This window comes from Clupea harengus, chromosome 14 (genome assembly GCF_900700415.2).
Source record: "Clupea harengus chromosome 14, Ch_v2.0.2, whole genome shotgun sequence".
NCBI classification, from domain to species: Eukaryota; Metazoa; Chordata; class Actinopteri; order Clupeiformes; family Clupeidae; genus Clupea; species Clupea harengus.
Genome location: NC_045165.1, coordinates 28,481,374 through 28,505,332, shown reverse-complemented (window position 1 = coordinate 28,505,332; position 23,959 = coordinate 28,481,374). Strand labels below are relative to the sequence as shown.

The 23,959-nt window shown below is 39.4% G+C and overlaps 1 protein-coding gene across 3 annotated transcripts in view; it reads right to left on the bottom strand.

The window, feature by feature from the left end:
- Positions 1-23,959, bottom strand: part of ttll5 (tubulin tyrosine ligase-like family, member 5) — an 83,686-nt gene that overhangs the window by 3,300 nt on the left and 56,427 nt on the right. For 2 of the 3 annotated variants that reach the window (XM_031580737.2, XM_031580736.2), the window contains 4 exons: positions 23,641-23,819; positions 19,400-19,524; positions 17,771-17,969; positions 5,395-5,588 (listed from right to left, as the gene is read on the bottom strand). In XM_031580737.2, the coding sequence (XP_031436597.1) occupies positions 5,395-5,588; positions 17,771-17,969; positions 19,400-19,524; positions 23,641-23,819 (697 nt within the window). The remainder of the gene's footprint in view (positions 1-5,394; positions 5,589-17,770; positions 17,970-19,399; positions 19,525-23,640; positions 23,820-23,959) is intronic. The other variant, XM_031580738.2, reaches the window with a different exon arrangement.

Below are 23,959 nucleotides of genomic sequence, written 5' to 3'. Positions count from 1 at the left end.
ACAATGAAGGACACAGAGAAAGTCTTTTATATAGTCAGATACTACACTATACACGGTCTACATTGGCACTACATTGCAACTGCTGCAAATCCTAAAATAAATTAAAAGGAAGAAAATCTTTATTCTATTTTTCATTATCAGCTCTTCTCTTGTCCTGCCTATTTTGACTTTCCCTTTTGTGTTTTCTCTTCACTTGTTTTCACTTTTTCATTATTTTTCTAGAATGTACAGTATATCTTTGTCTTTACTCCAAGCCATAATTCTAAATGTCCTTCTATTTTACTCCCTTATTTTTCTCCCTTTTTATGTCTTTCCCCAATGCTCCTCTCTGAAAATCCCTTTCCATCCATGCATTTGTGCTCAGAAGCAGCTCTGTTTCCCCCCTACTCACCCCTGTCACACTGGCTAACCACAAAAATGCAGCTGGTGGAGAGTATGAGGGGTCTGGAATTCCACATGCCCTGAGTCAACACAGTAGCTGCCATGAAGACACACACACACACATGGAGGAGCAAACACACACACACACACACACACACACACACACACACACACACACACACACACACACACACACACACACACACACATGGAGGAGCAAACACTGCACTTACCCTTTCCATTACTAGCGCACAGCTACTCTCTGCAGCTTTCAGCCTAACTGGAGACCGGGCCATAGCTGTTATCCCACATCTAGCTATTCCCTGGCTTCTACCATGATCAGCACTATGCCCCCTCTATATTAACCAGAACAATGTCCTTGGATTTTTATTCATTTTCAATAATGAACCCCTTCTCTTGTGGGTTACAGATACTGGTATTTAGATTTACATTTATTCATTCGGCAGATGCCTTTTTTCTGAGGTGACAAGTGAGGCCCAACAATCAAGCATACGTTAAGAGATCCGTTAAAAGTAAGCCCCAACATACCAACTCTAGACATCCTGCCAAGTGCCAAAGAGATTCATGAGAGGAAGCAGAAGTGTACTGGAAGTACAAACGCTATTTTGCTTTGGATTTCTTTTGCTTTTGAGTTGTATGATATTACTCATGGTTTTATAAAACAGACAATGTTGTGAATATATATATATATATATATATATATATATATTCCTTCCCAGAAACAGTACCAAAAACACTGCCTTTTTTCAGTTTGATCCCCAATGGGAGTTCTGTAGTCTTTGACCCACACATAGGTGAACAGACATTTGAAATGTAAAATATTTGAACAGAGCAAAGGAACAATGTCCCAGGAATGTCCTTTGCATAAAGCAAACAGAAACAGCTTCATCAGGAAGAATGTGGGATCTCTCCCTGCTTGTTGTGTCCACAAGTGTAGAGAATGTTTTTTCAGAACGTGTTGAGGAAGCATGCACAGTTTACAAAAGTTTTGAACTTTTACCTTCACCTGATGTGATCACATTATTTTGGAGTTGTTAACACACCCGATTTGGGGGGGTGCACAGCTGCACCGAAAAGATACAGCATTTTTGCATATTCATGGCATGCTGTAAGACTACATTGAGAAAAATGCATCATCAGTGGAAGATGTCAATTTGTCAAATAAAATTGTAGGTATGTTGTGTCATGGAATGAACGGATGGGTCAAAGGTGATCTGTGTGGATGTTGATGTTTCATTTGCATCTCCGGGCCAATACAAGCCATTTTGGTGGTGATTGTCACCATAGTGTGTTATTGGTGATCACAGAGCGGGAGTATTTTTGGGACAGTAAGAGCGAGGAGGAGTTTTTGCTTTAGAGGAAGAGGAGCTGGAGGGGTGAAGTGAAGAGTAGGCTGAAGGAGTGGGAGAGAAACACAGAGATGAGTCCGGAGTGAGAGAGGGCTTAATGGCAATCACATTGATGTTGGCTTGTCAGGGAGAAGACTAGCCACCTTTGAAGACAGAAATGGACCAGAGTTTTAAGCTGACATGATCGATATGATGACAGACACCAACAGGTATGTGGATGCTGTGGAAGCTTTCCAGCTAGCGCTAGCACCAAATGCTCGCCTGAGGGAATACAGATACAGCAGAGATGCATGTTTTCTCCACTATACAGTTTAGTTTAGCTGATTACAGCAGTTCTGGTAGTCAGTCACTGATTTTTGAATTTTCCTGTCATATCCTGAAATCAATTGACTAGTTTCAATGACATGCATTGACAGTTGAGAGAGAACACCAAAACTACCGCTTTTCAAACTTTAATCTTTTTTTGAACACTGAGTACTGAGACATTTTACCCATGACGACATGTAACAATGAAACCATGGTGTTGAAGAATTTTTAGGCAATATATTGTGATAAAGCACCATCTTTTCGGCAATGAAAAACTTCGTCCTCAAAGATTCTAAAAGAAACTACACATACCAGTGTAAAAGAGGAGGAGCCAACCAGTTTGATAAGGTTGTGGGTATCGAATATTATGAGGTTTTCATGTGTTTATTTTAACAAAATTAAAACATACATTTCTGAAAGGACTTCAGTAAAAGTCCATGCCATTGTTACTAGCTAACTATTAGTATGTGTCAGCAGTGGATTAACACAGGACCCGGTCCCATTATGACAACTTGGCAGGCAAATCCATAAAAAGTAATTTGACCAACCATACCGTAAAAAACAGCCACTACACCTGGCAGAGATGAAGTTTGTGTGATAAATAGAGCAAATGTTTAAAACGATATGAATCTTTCTTCATTTAAAAAAAATCTCAAACATGGATTAGATATGGCCCTGGGTGCTCTGGTGAGGAATCGTCATCTTTATCCGAAGCCGTTATTACCACCGCCAAGTTCAAATTGTTCAAACAATGCGGTAAGCCCTTTGAACTAGAAAGACAGCATAGGAACAGTTGAAGAGAGACAGAAATTGCGTATATGCGTAAAGAGAATGTACTTAGGTCTGGTTTTGTCGCAAGTGATCTTATATTCATCTACCTTCAATACGACTCTGCGCTTCATCACCATGATCATTGACTTAATTTAATTTCTGTCTCTCTTCAGCTGTCTTCAGAAAACTGAGGGAGACAGGGCTATGTCAGGGAGATGGTTCCTAACAAAAATGGTTAGACTCACGTGGGTCAAAGATCACTAGTATATAGAAGACTGGTTTAAGGTGCTCTACATCAGTGGTTCCCAAACTTTTTACAGTCACGTACCCCTTCAGACATTCAATCTCCAGCTACGTACCCCCGCCGTTTTTTTTCCATGTTTGTAACCGCCGCTGCCATCTCTGGCTACGTTTGCATTATCGCTGTCAACTGTGGTGTTGATTTCTTTCTATGGATTAGCACTATATACTGTCATTCAAGACTTCAGGGTCTGAATCATCCAAAAAAGAATCTAAGTTGAAAAAAAACCCATTGGATATGTGGTCTCAAACTGGGGTCTCAAAAAAGACTCAAACAAGTGGGGTGTGTGGTTGCAGACATCTCAGTCATTATTACACATAATGCAAGAAGTATACGACCTCACACGTGGGACGTGTGACGATGAAACTCTCACTTGTAAAATGCAAGGGATGTGGATTACAGTTGCATCAACAAATCACAGACACCTATGTCTCAACCTATGTCTCAACAACGACCTGCAGCAGATGTCCACAGGTAGGCCTATGTAAGACCAGATATCTGAAACATAGGCTACAACTATCGATAGTTTTGTAGTTTCATCTTGGTCTTTTTAACCCTTAAGACCTGACGTTGTCTTGTGGGGGATATTGTGGTGTTGTGTGGAATTTCCTTTAAAAGCTCCGCGAGTTACAGACATAAAAACAACACCCCCAGAAACCTTGATTCTTCCACTTTTTAAATATATAAAACAAAAAAATAAGTTAGCACTTTGTAAGGAGAATAGAACTAAAATCTTACACATTTCAATCTCTGAGTGACAAAGTAGCTGCTAACGATCCACCCATTAGCAAATGAGGGCTATTGAGTCATGGGCCCTAAGCAATGACAATGGGGAGTTACAATGTGTTTTTCTACAAAGTCTGAGTACCTCTGAAAGTAGGTTTTTGTAGGGCGACTGTTAGATTTAGGAATAAACGTGTTCTTTCGCCTAGCCGTCTTCCACAAGTCTCACACTCTGAATGAGCTAACTTGGACCTTGGCAATTATTTCAGGGAATTCGCGGAGGATGTTAGCATATTATTTCAGTATGTTTAGATTTCATTTAAATAAATATATATACATTTTTACTACATTCCATTTACTCTCACGTTATGACTGCTGATGTCTTTTAGAATATAATCATATATGCCACTTTTGCATCAATGTTTTTAGTTCGGTGAAATAAACAAAAATATCAGGGCATGGCAGACTACCTAAAAGAGTCTAACAGGGCTCAGGGTCAAGGCTATTCCTATCTCAGTCCAGTTTCACAACGTAACCTTAGCCTTACAACACTGCTATTAACATCCCCAATGCTGCTTTCATTTGGTGCAATAAGCATTCAAACTTATTTCATCTCTGGTTTCTGAGCTAATCGTTTCCCACCTGCTCTGGTTTATGTCTAGCATTGTCATAAAGGTATTAGCAATGCAATCGCCCTTAGTCTACTGAGCAATAGTCTCTTGCCTTTATTATATATTTATTCATATTACATTCTCACAACCTAAGCACAACACCGACACATAGACTCCTATCAGATCATCCAAAATCATTACTTTTCATTTTGGAAGTAAGGATACAATTTTAACTCTCAAGAAAAGAGCTGTCGGACTGAAGCCTTGTCAGTTCCAAAAAATAATAATCATAACGATAATAATATTGGCAACAATAGTACTACTAGCCTTACTACTACTACTGCTACTATTAATAGTTATTGTCCCCTGTATCATGTGTGACTAATGTGCTATCTGGCTTAATCTGGAACTCAAAAGCACAGGGGTTTGAGTTCTAATGCAAGTAGTATATTTCAGGTTTCAATGTATTCCTTTTTAATGTTACTTATTTTGCCTTTGTAACTATACTAGAGCATACATGTTTGAAATGAATACTGATGGGGGAAATATGTTTAAGTATCTAACTATTTGTGAGTCTTGACTGATGAGACTTTAATGGCTTCATGATGATTCCTGAAAAAACAGCTACAACAGAGGAGAATCATTCATTTCAGCATAAAACCTAGTTTTATTTTTTCTTAGGCTGAAATGAATGATTCTGCCCCGGTTTTCTTCCCTCCTTCCCTGTTTGTCTTGTCTGATAGTCTGTAGTATGACAGGAATGATCTGATGCCATTAAATAGGGGAATGTCATCTGTAAAGGCTCACCAAACTTCTAGACTTCTAGGGGTCAAGTTTTGATGCAGTGGTTTGTCATTATACACAGAACTGCTGACTGTGTATCTAGATGGTAAAAACAGGAGTCAATCAGGTGGGAAAAAATACAACTGACTTATTGAGACGCTGGATGGAAGTCTTGTCGGCTGGACCTTTTCGGCTGGTGCTGGGTGGTTTTGGGGTCCAGACGACAGAGTTTGGCTGTGGTGAGTAGTTCACTAGAGTCCTGGAAGCAGGAAGAGTTGAGGTCCTTGGGTGAAATACAGCATCACCAGGGCAGCGATTTACTGCATGAGCAGCCAGAATGGCCTGGAATATGGGGAAAAAGCACGATTCCAATGAAAACTTAACAGAGGACCTTAACAAAATGAACAGAGGAAGATTAGCGAGGGTAATTCCAGAGGATGTAACAGAAGTGCACACAGACACAGGGCCTTAAACCCTCTGGAGTCCAGGGCCAGTATTCATTCCTACTTCATAGTGATTGACAAACATGTGATTATAGGGAATGTTTTTCATTGACATTGAAATGGTAATGAACTTTGCAATAAATACTGGTACGGTCATCTTGTTTTATAGTGTTTGTTTTTGACAATAATTACATTACAGGAATTCAATAACACTGTATCATGCAATCGAATTTTAAAATAACACTGTTGAGACAAAAAAAACCTGCACCAGGTTTAAATACAATAACACATTAAAGTGTCAGTTTAAATACAATAAAACATTAAAGTGTCGGTTTAAATACAATAACACATTAAAGTGCCGGTTTAGCGTTAAAGAAGAATTTATATATTTTTTCTACTGAGCTCCCCCTAAAGGTGTGGAGTGTAGCTCACTTTTACACCACTGTCGTAAATACAAATCGTGCTTCGAGACCCCCTAATGGACAGAGGTACACGTGTATTTGTTGAGAAGCTGAAGGACATGGAACCGGCAAAGACAACAGCAGAACCCAAAGAAGCATGTCGACTGACAAGGTAGAGTAATATCAGAAGATTTTACACAAATATGACTCTGCATAGTTTTATTTATTGTGACATCGGAGATGAAGGTGAACATTACCAAAGAACAACAACAAAAAAGAATGACACATTTTAATTTTGCTGAAATACTGCTTGCATTTTCAGCCCATATACATTGTTTTGAAGATTGAATGTGGAGTATGTGTAATCAACGAAAATGTTGTTGGCGACATGCTTTATATACATTGGATAGTGTAATATATTACAAGCTAGCCGGTAGGTTTTTAAGGTTGCAAACTTTCAAGGCTTATTTGCGTGAGATTGACGAAGACTGATCAAACTTTTTGACATGTGATGAATTTATTTGGATGCTAGGACAGGACAGATCGGATGACACCAATAAGGTTACAGCCTACGAATTCTTTCATAAATAACATCGGCAGGGATGTTTGTGATGAAAACTAGCGAGTCGACAACTTTCCTAACACAGCCAAACATCAACCAAGCACAACACAAGACATAGCAAGACATCAAGTTATAACTGACTAGTCCAACAGAAAGAAGGCCAGCTCAGCATCTGCCTCACTCGTTTATTTGTTCTGTCTCCTGCTTGGTTACTCTCTCTTTTTCTCTTCCGATCCTCATCAACGTCTTCCTCGGTTTCTCCATGGCCTCTGCCATGATGTCCATAGAAGGTCAGAGAATACTGAGCTAGCTTCCTCTTAGAGCTAGCGCATGGTGCCTCAAAGCATTACGTAGTTCTGGCGAGGTCTCGAGCCCAGTACCCCAAAGTCACATAGTGCATACCAGGCGCACCAGGCGTACTGTAGCAGTGGCACAGACGCAATTCTCCGTATTGGAAGTTACTGTATAATGTTACTTTAAATCAACTATTTTAAGTGTGATTATATTACTCTGAAGAGTGTGATTAAACCACAGTATTAAATATACATTTTGGTGTTGGCACTGACCAAAGAGTAAATTTAACACTATTTTCAAGTGGGACCAAATCTTAATCTGAATTTAAATTCAACTCTGTAGGTGTTCTACTTTTACTGTGTGGGCTTGCGGTGTATTTTGAATAAACAATATGGTTTGAAATTTTAGTAAATGTAAAAAAAAAATGAAAGAGCATGCTTTTATAAGTAACTAGAACAGGTATCATCTTCAAATGTATTTTCATGGTATATGGTCATGTGAAGGAGAAATGAACACACCTGTTGTGACACCTAGGCTGTGTACTATGCAGTTATTTGGTCTGGATCGGATCACCCCAACCAAATGTAAAAGCTTTCATAGCACGACATCGCCAAAAGCCATGAAGTTGCTAGCAAGCCTTTTATCAGCAGTGCTGTTGTTGGTGTTTGTAGGCTGTTGCTTTAAGTGCTTCAACATCATTTCAAAACATTGAAAGCAAATGCCATGAAACATGTTCATGGTACAAGGCAGGATAGGCGATTTATTCAGAAGGTTTTTTTTCTTCACATCCCGATGGGAATGAATACATATAAATGCTCCAACAACAAAACGAAAAAAAATCCGTAATATGTGGCAGCTGCAGGGCTGTAAAGAGCATGTCCCCTCATTTCATTCAACCTGGATAAAATGATTGGATAGCCTACCTGCCTGTCTACCTACCTATCTCTGCGCACTATGCCTGTGCAGTCATTGCACGTGAACGGGGGCCCTCCACAAGGCTAGGCAGACATTGCTACAGAAGTACAAGGGCTGTGTACCAAAAGGCCTCCATATTTAACAAGCACAAACTCACAAACACAAATTCATTGAGCTCTTCTTCCCAATGCTGAACTTAACGCCGTCTCTCGTGGACTTGTGTTAGTCAGGCAGTGCGCGCTCATGGGTTTTAGAGGAGAGGCTTTGGAAGGGACTGGGATCTTTTCAGTTGTATACTCTCAAAATCTATCTTAACTCTCCAGAATCAGCTACCCTATGTTTAAGTGCTACATTAAGAAGCGAGGAGCAGAAGTGACCTTTAATTCATGTACACAAGTAGGTGCAGTCAGCTGGGAGTTAAAACATGAAGCAGCATAACACCCTCCAGTCATCTCAGGTCAGAGGATAAAAAATGCCAAAGTCATCCATTAGGACAGACAGACAGATACAGCATGCCTAATCAAAACAGCAACTACAGATTTTCTAACCGGACTGAATTCCTTACATTTCATGCTTGTTTGGACAAGATTTTCAGCAACTTCTTGGTTCTACCCAACATGCCTCCTGTTTAACGGTTACTGCTGATCGATTCCTTTGGAGAGGGGAGCACTTCAGCACATATTTCTTCCACCTTGCATGGATTTGCTGCCTATTATGCCACTGCACTCCATACATGAAACATGTCTGATAACATCGCTTGTGTATGTGAGTGCATTTGTGTATAGCTTAAAATATGTACGTGTACAGGGTGTGACTTGATTGTGTGTACATGTTGTTCACAGTGTGTATGTGTGTCTCTAACCTAAGTCTATTTAGGCCTGACTGTGTGCATTTAGATTAAACTAACAAAGGTTGTTGTAGAGGTGTGAATGTGTAAATGTACGTATTTACGTAAATGTGCCTAATTTCCGTATAATGTACACTGAATATCAGTATGTCCCTGAAAGTAACCATGTATTTATAGAGGCATAGAATGAGTTAGAGAAAGAGTGTGTGAGATGCCAGAGATGGTATGCTTGTGAGTGTGTGTGAGAGAGAGAGAGAGAGAGAGAGAGAGAGAGAGAGAGAGAGAGAGAGAGAGATGGAATTGAAGTGAGTGTATCATGAAAGAGTGGTCAGAGAGGTGGACTGGGCTGAGCGGAGCCAGGAAAGTGCACCTTTCTTCTGCTGCCAGGTGGCCATGAGCCCATCTTGGAGCCGCCCAGTCTGCACCCACTTAACTGGAACAGAAGGCAGAGCACCAGGGCAACACACACAACACACTAACATTCTCCTTCCCTCTATCACTTTCATTTTCTTGCATGCATTCACACGCACATGTACACAAGCAATTCATTTGATAAACAAGTACATGAAGAAAACACACAGACAGAGACCCTCTGGTGAACATCCCACATCCCCTCATAAACTCACTGATGGCACTCATATAGAGTCCAACGACAAACCTGTCCACACAGCTTCTTTTCAAACTTGGTTAAGCTCCACACACCACACACACGTCCCCCAGAGTTCTTCATTGCAGTTCGGAACTGGTATGGAAGAAATGCTTCTTTTGAGTCAGCAGCTATGGAACATAGGGACTGGCCAAGGAAGTGATGAATTTATGTCCCTGATGAAAAGAGTTGCCAAAGTATGCTTACAAAAACTGGTCTCTCAAAATGTTACACATAAATAGAAATGACTTCAATTAAATGATTCTACAAAATACTAAATATGATGTTACAGTAAGCTCCAGAATGTTTCCTATCTAGCACAAGACCAATGATCTGTTTCCCTGTACAGCATTTCTTCTTTTAAACCCTCATACTAATGTGCTGTGGTCAGGAACCAAGAAACACTGGCTAAAATAAAGCAGGAAGATCTGTCTGGGGGATATTCTAACACAGCTTCAGACCTTTGCTAATAATCCAAGTGTAAATACACATAACTATCCTATGTGTGTTGAACACCTGTTATCCAGTAACATTGCCGTGATCCAAGATGATCAGGAGAAAGGGAGGCAAGCCTAAGCTGCGAAGCAAGCCATGATTAAGGTGTAGACATAACTACGCTGCCCACTTGTTTTTCCTATTACAAAAAATACGAAACTTCCTGTTCACATAGATACTGACATACCACATGACTGATAGCTGATATGTAGGCCTAAAGCAGGAGGTTTGCTGAAGAGAACAGGCTTCAGTCTCCAAGTGTGCTTGTGTGACTGGAGGACTGGAACAACCATCCATAAAGAGATACAAAAAAAAACATTCTATGGTATGTATTTTCTAATGCAAGTGTGGCACAAGAGGATACTGTAGGGAAATACTGCGTCAATAGAGGCAGGGCATCACTAATCAATTTGGAACTCTAATCAATAAATAAACCTATAAAAACGAATTTAACAAATACATGCATAAGTTGCTTTGATGTGTAAGCCACATTTAATTTCTAAATTTTGTTTCATTAGTCGCATAACATAATTTCATGACGTTCTTACGGCGTACTGACATCACACATTACCATAAATGCCATCTTTAAAGAACGATGGTTTTAAAAAACCTTTTAAGATGCCTTCACTCGAATGTTAGGCCTGACAGACACCTGTTACGCCAGCGAGTTAACAAGACAGCAACCTTTTGTTTCATACGCATCGAGTGTATGGAAAGGCAATGTAAAATAGGTAAAACAGAATGACAGCCTTCCTTGTTAGTGTTTATTCATTTTCCTAATGCATTTGCTCCTAGCGCTTTTGAGATAGGCTCCAACTCAATGCAAAGCAACTCAACTGCAATGCTCCCTGTCGTTCTTTTGCTATTATCATTTTTCACCATTTTTTTGTTCCCATTGAAATTAATGGTTGAACACTCGCCTGAACTTTGATGATGAATACAAGTTCCTCAAACTGATCTGAGGTGCACCAGAAAGATCTGTTTCCTATGGTCAGACAGCTTGGAATTTGAACATGGTTTTGTTCTTTCTCTTCAGCTGATCTGAGGTGGAAAGAAGTGACTGAGAGTCTTCTTAAGCAAGAGGGAATGAACAGGAATTTTGATGATCTGGACTGGTCTGAGAGATGTGGTCTGTTAAAAAGAAATCCTGTCACAGCTGCTAGAATGTTTGACCATTGCTTCCATGTCTTACCGACGGAAGTCATCATGTCACCAGCTGAGCCTATTGGCCAAGTGATTGATGACTTTCACAGAGTGGAATTTCAAGCCCGCGGCTCTCCTCATAGCCATGTGCTTTCTTGGGTGGAAAATGCTTCTCAAGTTGACAAAAGTGATGACCGTGTTGTTGTAGAGTTTGTGGACCGATATGTGACTTGTGAAATGCCACCTGACAGTGATGAGGAATTGCATGACATTGTTTGCAGTGTGCAGCACCATAGTCAAAAGCATTCAAAGACGTGCAAAAAGAAAGGAACAGTCCTTTGTTTCAAATTTTCACTGTCCGCCAAGTAGCGGAACTTTCATTACACAAAGTAAACTTTCCAAAGAACAAGCAGATGTAAAGGTTGAACAAAATAATTTGCCGCAAAAAAAGAAGCGAAAATAACTACTGATCAAAATGCTACCAGATATTCAAACAAAATGCATGAAAATGGAGGAGAGAGTATGGAAAGTCTCGATGGATATGTCTCAGACATTTGATTCTGCTCACTCACTTGTTTGAAGCAAGAGGTATTATTCAAGAGGCCTACAAAAGAATCACGAAGAAAACAAGTGTTGGGTTGAAGAGACCTTGTGATATATACAACAGGAATCTCTTTCAATGCTGAAATGCAAAAATGGAGATATCATTTGTTTCCTACTCATGTATTGTTTCCATTATTTCTTACAAATCTTCAAGTCTGGACGTGAAATGGGCTTGTTCTTTCAGTGTGCACAAAAAGAAGCTTTGAAAGAAAGTCTGGATGCAAAACGAGCTTTAAAGAAACTTGGTTTCGTCCATCCCTTCAATCGTGAAGTATCTGCTCAAGAGAGTTTATACCCCCTTACAAAATTAGATTGAAAGAAGGACCAAGAAAGTGATGACTTTTTGGTCATCGTGTCTGGCAAGGTTTCAACTAGAATATTGCATTGTACTGAAATCGGAGCAATCAAATGCTTGACAACAATTTGGGACATGCAGACTTTGCTGTCATAAGATATGCAAGATTCTCCCCTACAAAAAATCCAGTGTTTTACAACTCTTACTACCACACTATTTAGATTGTGATGAAACCAACTATTTGCCATTTTTCAAGGAGTTCTACAACACTGGTTTTGCAAACCTTTTGGACAACGAGGTGATAGCTGTCGAAATTGTGGTTCATAAGAGCATATTAAATGATACATTGGAGATTGTACAAAAACATCTCGAAATGAATGGTCCAATGGAATGTGCTTGGGCTGAGATCTGTCCTGAAATCGAACTGGAACGCGAATGTGCTGAAGAGAAAATTAAGGATGCTGAGGAATGTGATGAGATGATTCCAGATTTGCTGTCCCCTGTAGAAAACATCTGCACATTTGAACCAATTTCAAACATAATGCCAAAAGGGAAGGCTTTGAATTAGTTAAAGACACTGAATGAGAAACAAGTCTCAAGTTTGGAGCTATATTTGCTAGTGGTGTTTTCAGAAAGCGCATGGAAAAAATCCAGAGCCATTTCATGTTTTTGTTACTGGAGGAGCTGGAATCCGCTTGAAACAGGCACTACAGTATGAAGCCAGTCATGTAAGTTGTCAGATAACCTGATTAAACTCATACTAATGACTGCCCCAACTGTTGCTGCTTACATTCATTGTGCAACAATCTCTCAACAGCTTGGCAAATGGAACAGATGTGAGTCTACCATACCCCTTGGATCAGATCAAACCAACAGTTTAAGGGCAAAGCTGGGACATTTGTGCCTGTTGATAACATATGAGATTCCAGTGGTTGACCGTACAGTGTTTGCTCCCATTCTTGGCACACTTTATCAAATGAAGCAGGCACAAAGCAGGCTGTCTTCAGGCAGGACTTCATCATGATGATTGGGTCATGCTCCTTATGAATATTGATGTTTTCGACTTCATCATGATGATTGGCTCATGCTCCTTATGAATAGTGATGTTTTTGACTTGTGAATGGATGATGATTGGGTCATGCTCCTTATGAATATTGATGTTTTCGACTTCATCATGATGATTGGCTCATGCTCCTTATGAATAGTGATGTTTTTGACTTGTGAATGGCGCATTGGGCACAGTTTCAAAGGCGTGTTACAAACATTATGATGATTCATTCCCTTCATGCATATATGTGACTTTTGATTCCAGAACTGGAAGAAATGCAAGAGCCAAGAACCCTTGTTTGTCTGAAAATGCCACTGCGATTGAGCCAGAGGAAAAGAGAGTGATTGCCCGTGGTGTGCTCAGATGTGCACTGTCCTCGATAAGGAGTCGTGTAGCATCTCTAGGAGGACTCATTATTGAAGACTTTGAGGAGAAGGCCATGTATGCCAATGACCTTTCAACTGCTGTTCAGTTGGCCAAGCTTCGTGGAACTCACCCCCAGCACACAGAGCATCCTTGATTTCACTTACCGAATTAAACCTCATCAAACTGTTGAATTGTCAAGGCTCCAAGCAATGTAAACATTTAAACATTCAATTAATTCTTACAGTTTTTCTCGATTGCTAACACACATTTTTTGAAAGCATGCCTCGTTTCCTCAAAACTCTAAACACAAATCCCAAAACCACTCACACAAAATGCAAAACCCTTTATATATCCTGCAAAAGGCAACTTTACTTTCAAAACAGTGTTATGTCACCTCAAAAGGGTACTTTGTTTTCTAATGACAAACACAGCCCATTATATGAGTAGACATTCTAAGCATCGATTGAACACTGATGTGCTCAATGGAAAACACTACTATGAAATGGGAAAACACCAGTATGAAGGCCTTATCAGGAACATTATGTTACTATACGCTTACTCCTGTAGTAAAATATAACTGTATAATGTTTTTACGCAAATATAAAACAACACACAAATATACAGTAACAACTAAAATATTTCTTTATTTTTTCCAAAAGTGCTGTAGCCTATACATCACAGCAAACACAAATGAATGTGTAAATAATTTGCACAGAACAAACAATAGGATATAGGCCAGTACAGTCAACAAAAAAAAGAAAGAAAAATGTAAAATAAAAAAGGACAAAAAACTACTGCATCCTGTTCTAGCTCAAGACAATATTGACAATGTGCTATCAGAAATAGACCTACACAGTGTTGTTGCATTTTGTGTGAGTGGTTTAGGGATTTGTGTTTAGAGTTTTGAGAAAACGAGGCATGCTTCATGTGTGTAAGCAATCGAGAAAAACTGTAACATTGGATTGGATTGCAATACAGTACAGTAATGTGTCAGTGCTGATAGGACGCAATCAGTTGTGGAAATGTATATGACTTACTTGCACATAGTCATAGCATAACTGTTTGACTGTCGGAGTTTCTGACAAAAGGCACCCTGTACACCTGCTTTATTCTCAAGGTGTTCCGCCTTAGAACACAGTCCACTGTGGCTAGGCTCACTGTATTGATGTTTAGGAATTAGTCTTGGTCATCAATGGTTGCACTTTGTATTTGTTTACGTAATTTTACAGATACAGTACAATGGAAAATACAAGAATACTATGCTCCTGATAAGGCATTCAAACTAGTGTTTTCCTGTCATAGTAGTGTTTCTTACCTATTCCCTCTTCTGAATGTCCAGAGAATGGATGCAACTGAGAAGCGGCTTATATTTGGTTGAACCCTCTGGCCAGCCTCCTGCATGGTCAAACCATGGTTGACCACAGGGTTGACCACAGTGGCCCGAATCTCATCAGAGATAATGGCTCTCCTTCTTGCTCTTTCTCTTCATCCTCTTCCTCCTCCTCCTCCTCTTACTCTCACTCCTCTGCCTTTCTGATCACCTCTCACTTCAATGTTGCCATCAATTGTTCTCCAAACCAGGAGCTAACCTGTGGCCATCATATTGCTAAAGCTTTGATTAAAAATTGCACAACAGCCTTGGAAATGGAAGTTTTGCCAATTGAATAGCAGTGTGTTCTGTCTGAACACAAGGAGGTTTTGGCATTGATGAAGTGTGCAAAGTAGAGAGGATGGTGTTTAGTGTTTTGAAGAAAGGGCGGTTAACAATTTAAATTTGTGTCTAAAGCAGATAATTGTGTGTTGTGTTTTGAAGAAAGTGCGGTTAACAATTGAAATCTGTGTCTAAAGCAGATAATTGTGCTTATAGTTTAGCAGAATTGGTTTAGGGAGTTGGCACATGAGTTACAGGTTGTGGTCATTGTGCCATAAGTTCCAGTTTTTGAATGTAATCAATCGAGAAAAACTGTAATAATGACATTATTGGACATTCATTTTTTTTACTGATGACAATTGCAAGGTTGGGTAATGCAATGACTAAAGTGCTAAATACAACATAAATGCCCAACCATAATTACATCATTATCAGGACACAACAACATCAACAAAGCTGCTTTCGTGAGCATTTTACTGGGGGTTTCACTAGGTATCATCTTCCACCTACTACCTGTGTTTACTGTTGGCCTTATTGACTACTGGATCCTTAGACTTTGATGGTTTTAGCGCATTTAAACTCCTCCACCAAGCTGGTCATTGGTAACTCCAAAATTCCTTTTCCATACAAAGCGTAAACAATGTGGCACCCCAAGCCACTTCCTAACTGCCTTATTCATGACTTCATTCATGACACGATTTCTCCACCTTTAAAATAGCAACGTCATACTCAAAGGCCACCTTATGCGTGATAAAAGTCCAAACTGGAAGCACCACAATTGTAGTTTACCAGGCAAGAAGGTCTTATCAATAGTATGGATAGCCTTAAACAAAGAGTAAGCTCTGAAACCTGTCCTACGTCACTCAACGTAGAATTGTACCACATGCCTAAACTCTACACTAAGGATTCTATTCTAAGGAATCACCTAAACATCAATTTAAATGAATCTCTTCCACCAGTTAGAAACACTTCTACATTTGCTAGGTTTCACTTACATCTTTGCCCATTTCATTCAAGTCATTCAACTTGGCCGACAGGTACATGGAGGTTAGGGAGGTCCATAAATGATAATGGAAGATAGGATTTGCTACGACGATTTTAAAGTTATAACCTCTCACCACATTATCACACCAACGCGATAATAGCATTGCCATAAACCTTAAAGGCTTTCCCTTCCCATTCATACACTGACAAATAAAATGACTGTTTGAAAGCATCCTAAAATAAGTGAAATGTTCAGGTATGTACATCATCAAGTCACATAATCAGTAGGACACCATCAACACCCACCCTTTTATTAGTTCTTCTATCAACATGCTAAAGCTTTCCTCATTACCTGTGGCTTTGAGGGAGGACATAGGCCACGTGGCAGAAAGTCCACTGGAAACAAAACTCCACCCAGGTCCAAGTCTAATTCATAGATGTAGATGATATGGAACTCCATGGATGTATGGATGTCATTCAAGACTGATGGGCCATTTGTTTTGACAGTGGGGGAGAATGAAGACCTCTGTGTGACCTGTGACCTGTCTCACCCATATGCATGATGTAGGCCACAGACTAACTAACATGTACAATTACCTCAAAAAAGCCTTTGGAGGGTTAAGAAAGCTATTTAGCACACTGGCGAGCATCATTTGGTAATACAATGAAAGCATATATAAGTCTTGAATATGATTTCCACTGCTACAAAACTGTATGATTGTTTTTTTCCCAGCACAACGGGAAATAAACTTGCTAGCATCTGATAGCTCTCTTGTAAGAGTTGAGCAGGAATTTGACAAGAAAATTACTTCAGATATTACAATTACAATCAGGTGCTACTTGACAAGAGTTTAATGTTGTTTGGAAGTTGCCCCTCATCACAGATCCAAAGAGAAATTATGGAAATACAAAGTCAACAGGAACAGACTACCAGGGGAAATGTTCAAAAGGCTTTCCATACGAACGGTCAGCTGAACTAGGGCTGAACGATTTGGGGAAATAATCTAATTGCGATTTTTCCCCCCAATATTGCGATTGCGATTTAATATGCGATTATTTTTATTTTATCCTATCCTACAGAATCAAGAACAACAAATCGGTGGCTTTGCCACTGTGCATTTAAGTAATTTAAACAAAGTCATTGTAAGAATAAACACAAGGCATGCACTTTTTAAACACTGTGTGCAAAATTTACCATCTTAAGAAAAAAAAAATATATATATATTATATAAAAAAAAAAAATATATATATTTTTATTTTATTTTTTTATTTTAGATCACGTTTTTAATCACGAACGTTGCGGTTAGAAAATCACGTTCTATCATATCGCGATTAAATCGCAAATGCAATTCATCGTTCAGCCCTAAGCTGAACCATTTCCCACCAGGGATTTAGGTGGTTTCTCAGCCGATAACCAAAACAAGCAGCTGACACAGAGCAATCAGAAAGGACGTTACGTTTTGCCAACCAATCCCAGTCTAGAATAGCCTTATGACTCACTCAGACTTGAAACTTTCAGTAGTGGAGAGTGATGTTCCATCCTTTCTATTTCACATACTATACACTCTTGCAAAAGTTAAGAGACTACCAAAATGTGCAGAATATAAGATGATAAACAACATGACTTCTAGAAATTGTAAATAAACAAATAAACAAACAAACAATACCTCAAAACATCAATATAGGTAAGAATAAAAACATGAGCAACTGTGAAGTGTTCCTGTCTTGCTTTATCAACGGAGTTACAGTATGAGCCATTACAACATGATGTCTCCTGTGATCATGTGTGTGTATGTACAGTGAATGATGTTTGTGATTTATAGGGTCTCACCTGGTGCCGGTTGCGGCTCTGACACAGCAACTGACTTGACGTCCGCTTCTGTTGCTGCAACTGCTGGATGGCAAAATGAAGCTGGTAGCTCCCAGCAGAAGACTGGTTGCTGTCCTGAGGTAGTATGCCCCTGACCAGCTGATAAACACTCTGGGCCTCCCTGTCCAACTTGGTCATGTATTCCGGTGTGGCCCTCTGACTGCAGGAGTTTCAAAAGAATATCTGGATGAGAAGCTTGACACATCTATGATGTAACTATTCTACAAGATCTTGCAAAAGGTCATGGCTGACATGCCAGCCTTTTTTGGTCAGGAATGTCCCAAGGCCATTTGCAGTGGGGGTATGTAACTGCCATTTCACCCTGGCAAATCATCAATGTCTCTGCACCACTCACAAACCATCACTGTCCAAGTGATTTATCTATCTAGCAAAAAAATATCACGACCCCTTTGATGGAAGTACAGCATTATGTCTACATATTTCTGTATTAACAAGGAAACTTGTGTTATGGGTTAATGCAATTGATCAATCTCGGATATCCTCGAAGTTGACACATACAGTATACTGGCAGGCTTTAAAAAAAAAGAATACAATTCATTTAATTCAATTCTGTATCTAACTGGGAGCCCAGTGCAAAGACCTGAGGATTAGAGTTATGTGCTCTCTCTGGTGGTTGCTAGGGTGTTGGTATGGTAGTTGAGGTGGTTGGTAGGTTGTCATTATGGTAGTGATTGCTAGGATGTTGCTAGGGTAGTTAACATTATTTTAGTTGAGATCAGTATAAATGGTCTACATATATCTCTGAAATGTTTGCAGAATATAAACCTGGTGGGTCTCTTAGATCTGCAGGAGCTGGTCAGCTACTGGTGCCCAGAGTTGAAACTAAACATAACTATGCTAAACATATTTCCTATTGCCAAATTTTGTCTCAAGCCTAAAGTGTAAAGCACATTGAATAACCTCTGTGTATGATAATGTGCTATACAGTATAAATAAGCTTAAAGTTCATCTTGAACTTGAACTAGCAACCCCCATAACTACCCTAGTGACATCCTAACAACCACCATAGCAACAACCCCAACTACCCTAGCAACACCTTAGCAACTGCCATAACGACCCTAGTGACACCCTAGCAACCACCCTAACTACCATACAAACACCCAAGTAATCCCTACCATAGTGATTCCCTAACCATAGCAACCACCTCAACTACCATAGTTCATCTGTAATTTTAAATGTTTTGCTTTGGATGCACTGGTATTTTCTTCAAGAAATGTAAATCTATTTACACTTACAGCTGCTGAGTTATGCTACCAATACACCCGTGTCTGTGACTGTACTTATTTTAAATAAGCATTACAATTTCTGAGTGTTTTTTTGTCCAAAGAGTCAGATATTGAACGCAGTATCAGTTGTGTCAGTAGCTTGCAATACTCTGCAGAGCTCTGATACCAGTGATGCCAAGGACACATAGAGGCTTCTTAGACTAATGACACAAACGGTAATAGAAATACCTTTTTTATTACTGTATTAACACAGTAATGTCAAATTGTGATTTTGAGTCCTAATGGAAATTCATGTTGTGTAGTGCTAATCAGAATTCAGTGACGATGACCATTTTGCACTTACCTTGAAGCACTGGTAGCACTGCTAGTTCCAGAGTACAGAGTTCTCATGGGCCAGTTCTGAAGACTTTGGCTGAGGTGGAGACTATTTTTCCCAAGAACCCCACTGGCAATATTCAGGTTGGTCAACTGCAAGGAGGTGGGAATTTCAAACTGATTTTAATAATTTGTGTGACCCACCATGGCAAAACTCAGCATAATGGAGTCATGCATAGACATTTTGGAGGGCAGGTACTCAAACTAGTCCACAGCTCTCATCAACCATTATTTATAAAACATCAAGTTATCTGCAATAGCACAACTATTATTTATTTTGTTTGTTTGTTTAATGTTTTACATAGACCTATGAGCTACAGTATAGCCTGACATACCTTAAATAATAACTAGGGCTGTCAAACTATTAAAAAAATTATCTAATCAATTACATGCTTTGTGATTATCTAATCTAAATTAATCACATATAACAATTTGCCATGGGAAGTATAAAAAATTGAATGTGAAGTGACAAAGTAAATAAGCCTTTGCAGTGTGATGTTTACCAAACATTAATGGCAAACAACAACAATGACCAATGAACTTTATATAATGAAGATTCCTGATTAACACATCTCATAGTTTGTCTAAAACTAGTGAACAACTCACTTAATCAGACTACACCAACAAATGGAGAATACCAAATCAAATTCCTAGTATCTGTATTCATGGCGAAATAAAGTTGAATAAAGCACTGATCGAACCTTGCTAAGTTGTTTCTACAGAGCAATATATGACCGCAATATATGACACCACTATCTCAGAATAGGCTGCTTCATATAATATTATGGCATGCGCCTATAATCCTATTCCAATTTGAATCTCTACCCAACGCATAGTTAAAAACAAAGGCCATAGATACAATAGTAACAATAGAAGCCTAGCGAATATTCTATCTTTACCTCGGCATATTCCTCCATCCTGTCAGTCACTCTATCCAGAAAATATTTCAATGGCAATGCTAAATATTAGGTCCCTATCAGGAAAAACGTTTCTCATTAGCGATCTTATAATGTATGTGAACGTAAATTAGACTGTATGTTTTTAACAGAAACCTGGCTAAACATAAATGGGTCTGCAGCTCTTATTGAAGCTTCCCCTCCCAATTATAGCTTTTTTCAGTCCATTAGAACTGGTAAAAAAGGGGGCGGGACAGCCACCATAACCACGGATGCCCTGTGCTGCAGGAGCATCTCCGATGATTTTGCCTCGTTTGAATATCATGCCATAGTTCTAAAGTGCCAGCCTCCTGTTCTGACAGTAACTGTGTATAGGCCACCCAAGCAATGTCCCACTTTTATAACAGACTTTTCAGAACTACTCTCCATTATCCACACAAACCACGTTAAGATTATTATCACTGGTGATTTTAACATACATGTGGATAATGGGAACGACTCAAAGGCCAGGGATTTTATGAATCTCTTGAATTCAATGGACTTTACACAACACATTACTGAACCCACTCACAACCGGGGCCACACCCTTGATCTAGTTATTACAAAGGGTCTTACAACTGTTATATCGTCTATCGGTGATCTTGCTCTTCCCGACCACTTTTGTATTTTCTTTACAGCACTGGTAAAAATAGTGCTGAATGTTTTATTAAGAAACACTATCTTAACTCTGCAGCAGCTGATAATTTCAAAGTAATGATGAACAACAAAAAGCTCCATGGAGAAATGAGGAAATTATTAAGAGACTTAAGAGATCTTGCAGAAGGTCTGAGTGTACATGGAGAAAGACCAAGCTACAGGTCCACCTTGATATTTTTAAAGCAATAAGAAATGCTAGGAAGGATAATTTCTCAAATTTGATATCTATAAATTCTAACAATTCCAGGGTGCTCTTTTCAACAATTGACAGCTTTATAAATCGTGCACCTAAAGTAGATGATAGTCTCTTTTCCACCTCCAAATGTGAGGAATTTGCAGCATGCTTCAGAGATAAGATAACGAACATTAGGATGAATATTGCTCAGGAAATTCCAAATGTCTTGTTTTCTGATCCCCTTCCACCATGCTGTAACAGTATGAGCTTTTTTGCACTGGCTGATATAGAAATGCTGAGCAATCTGGGGTAGTGTCACAACTGAAGCCGTCTACATGCCCTCTTGATCCCATTCCCACCACATTTTTTAAGACCATCTTTAACTCTGTGTCTAAGGACATTCTAGTCATTATTAACTGTTCCCTGCTTACAAGTATTTTCCCATCAGAACTTAAAACTGCCTGAAGAAAAGCAATTTAGACTCTTCAGTTCTAAACAATTTTAGACCCATCAACCTTCCATTTCTAAACAAAATCCTGGAAAAAACAGTCTTTAAACAGTTAAATAATTTCCTAGATGCTAACTGTGCCTTTGACACTTTCCAATCTGGTTTTCGTTCCAATCATAGCACAGAAACGGCATTAGTCAAGGTTGTAAATGATCTCAGGAATAATGCTGACTCCAAAAAACTATCTGTCTTGGCCCTTCTGGATCTGAGGGCAACCTTTGATACTGTCGATCATGATATCCTTATTGATAGACTTAAAAATTGGGTTGGCCTTGCTGGTCCTGGACGTATCTAACTGGCCGGGAGTACTTTGTCACCCTCGGAGACCACAGCTCAAAACATATTTGTATGACCTGTGGGGTCCCTCAAGGATCCATTTTAGGGCCCTTACTTTTTAGTTTATACATGTTACCCCTTGGTAGTGTAATTAGGAGGCACAAAATCGACTATCATAGCTATGCAGATGACACCCAGCTCTATATTTCTGTAACACCCAACAACTACAGCTCTATTGATTGTTTGGTAAATTGCATCTCTGATATAAATGTATGGATGTCACAAAACTTTCTCCAGCTTAACCAAGATAAAACATCATCAATTAATTAATTAATGAATTAATTAAAATGAATCATCAATTAGTCATTGGTGAAAAAAAAACGAAAGAGAGAAACTATCTGCACATTTAAAAACACAAGCACTTAACACCAAGCTGGTTTACTGGTGATGTTAGCGCTAGTGTTCAAGTCTGGGTCTAGACTTTTGTTCAAATTGATGTTACAGTCCATGTATTTCGCATTATACATACAGTCTATTGTCATCTTCTTAGTGCAATCTAATGCCTCTTAGCTCTGACGGCCTGGTAATGCTGGATTCAGACGGCATGCGTTGATGATGGAGGCGTTTATAGTGAGATTGACACTAATCACGCCACTAGCGAGCTGTTTACCTTGTGGTAGTTACCTTGCTAATGTGCTAACATTAGATAGCTGGCTCAGACACCTCGCAAACCCCCTCAGACTTATTCTTCAGTTACAAAAACAGGGTTTTTACATCGTACAGTGTCTATTTCTCGGTAAATAAAAAAAAAATCCAAGCAAAAAAAAAAATCAAACACACCTCTTTTATATATAAATACACCCATCTACGGATTTTGGTCCGCCATCTTTTTTTTTCCAGCATCGCGGTCTTTGGATATTAGCATTAACGTGATTTGATTGGCTAGCGCCTGTGCTGGTGTATTTGCATAAATGCGATTTGATTGGCTGACGCATGTGTTGCCTCTCGAAAAGTTTTACTTTTCTTGTTGACCTGTCAATCTCACTTTGCGCCAGACACGCCTACGGTCATCCGTAAAGCAATGCATGCCATCTAAATCCAGTGTGAGAGACTAGCGGCCATGCATCGTCAGATAAGCATGTAGCAACAGGGGAGTCAGACAGCTAGATTCATAGTGCCACATCAGAGAGTGGCAGATTTTTGCCTCAATGAGTTTGAAGATTCTGGGCATCACAACAAAGTACCCAAAAGGACGGTGTCAAATTTGGTGACATGCCACAGACATGAATAGAGCAGTGTTTTTTACCTAAAAGCAAAATGCTTTATTTGGGTATACTGAATTGAAAGGCCTGTACTGAATGAGTCCTGTATGAATACGTCCCACTTCAGCCCTACAAAATACCTCTCATATACAGTACGTTTCAGCAGCAGAACACATCTGCTAGACCTCTCTGACCACTGGAGAGACATTCATGGTAAAACCTACTGTCAACTTAACAACTTGCTGAAGCACCTATTAGCTGCCATGTTGCTCAGCAGAATATCAGCCCTTGATCAGGTGGTGCAGCCTCACAGAAACATCTTTTTACAAAAAAATCAAATTTACATTTAGTCAATAATTAGGTCAATATGATCACCATTTCATATGTAGCACTCACATGTTGTGTCAACGTGATGTGGTTGGAGGTTGAGTACTGTTGTGCCGCTTGCTTCTCCACCAGATTTTGCAAGGCCGACGTGATAGCTTTCTGATTATGGTGAGACGACAGGCAGTCCAGCTCTTTCAGCACTCTAGCAGAGCCAGGTCTAGGCTTATTCAAACTGCTCTTAGATCTCTCTGACAGAGTTTCGGGAGGGGAAATGAAAGAACAGAGATGAGGTAAGTTTGTCACTGGTTGCAGGTTGGTTGAAGTCTTTGGTTGAAGTAACAAGTAAAGTAGCTCATGGCCTCATGTCTCGACTAAGACAAGTTTGGAA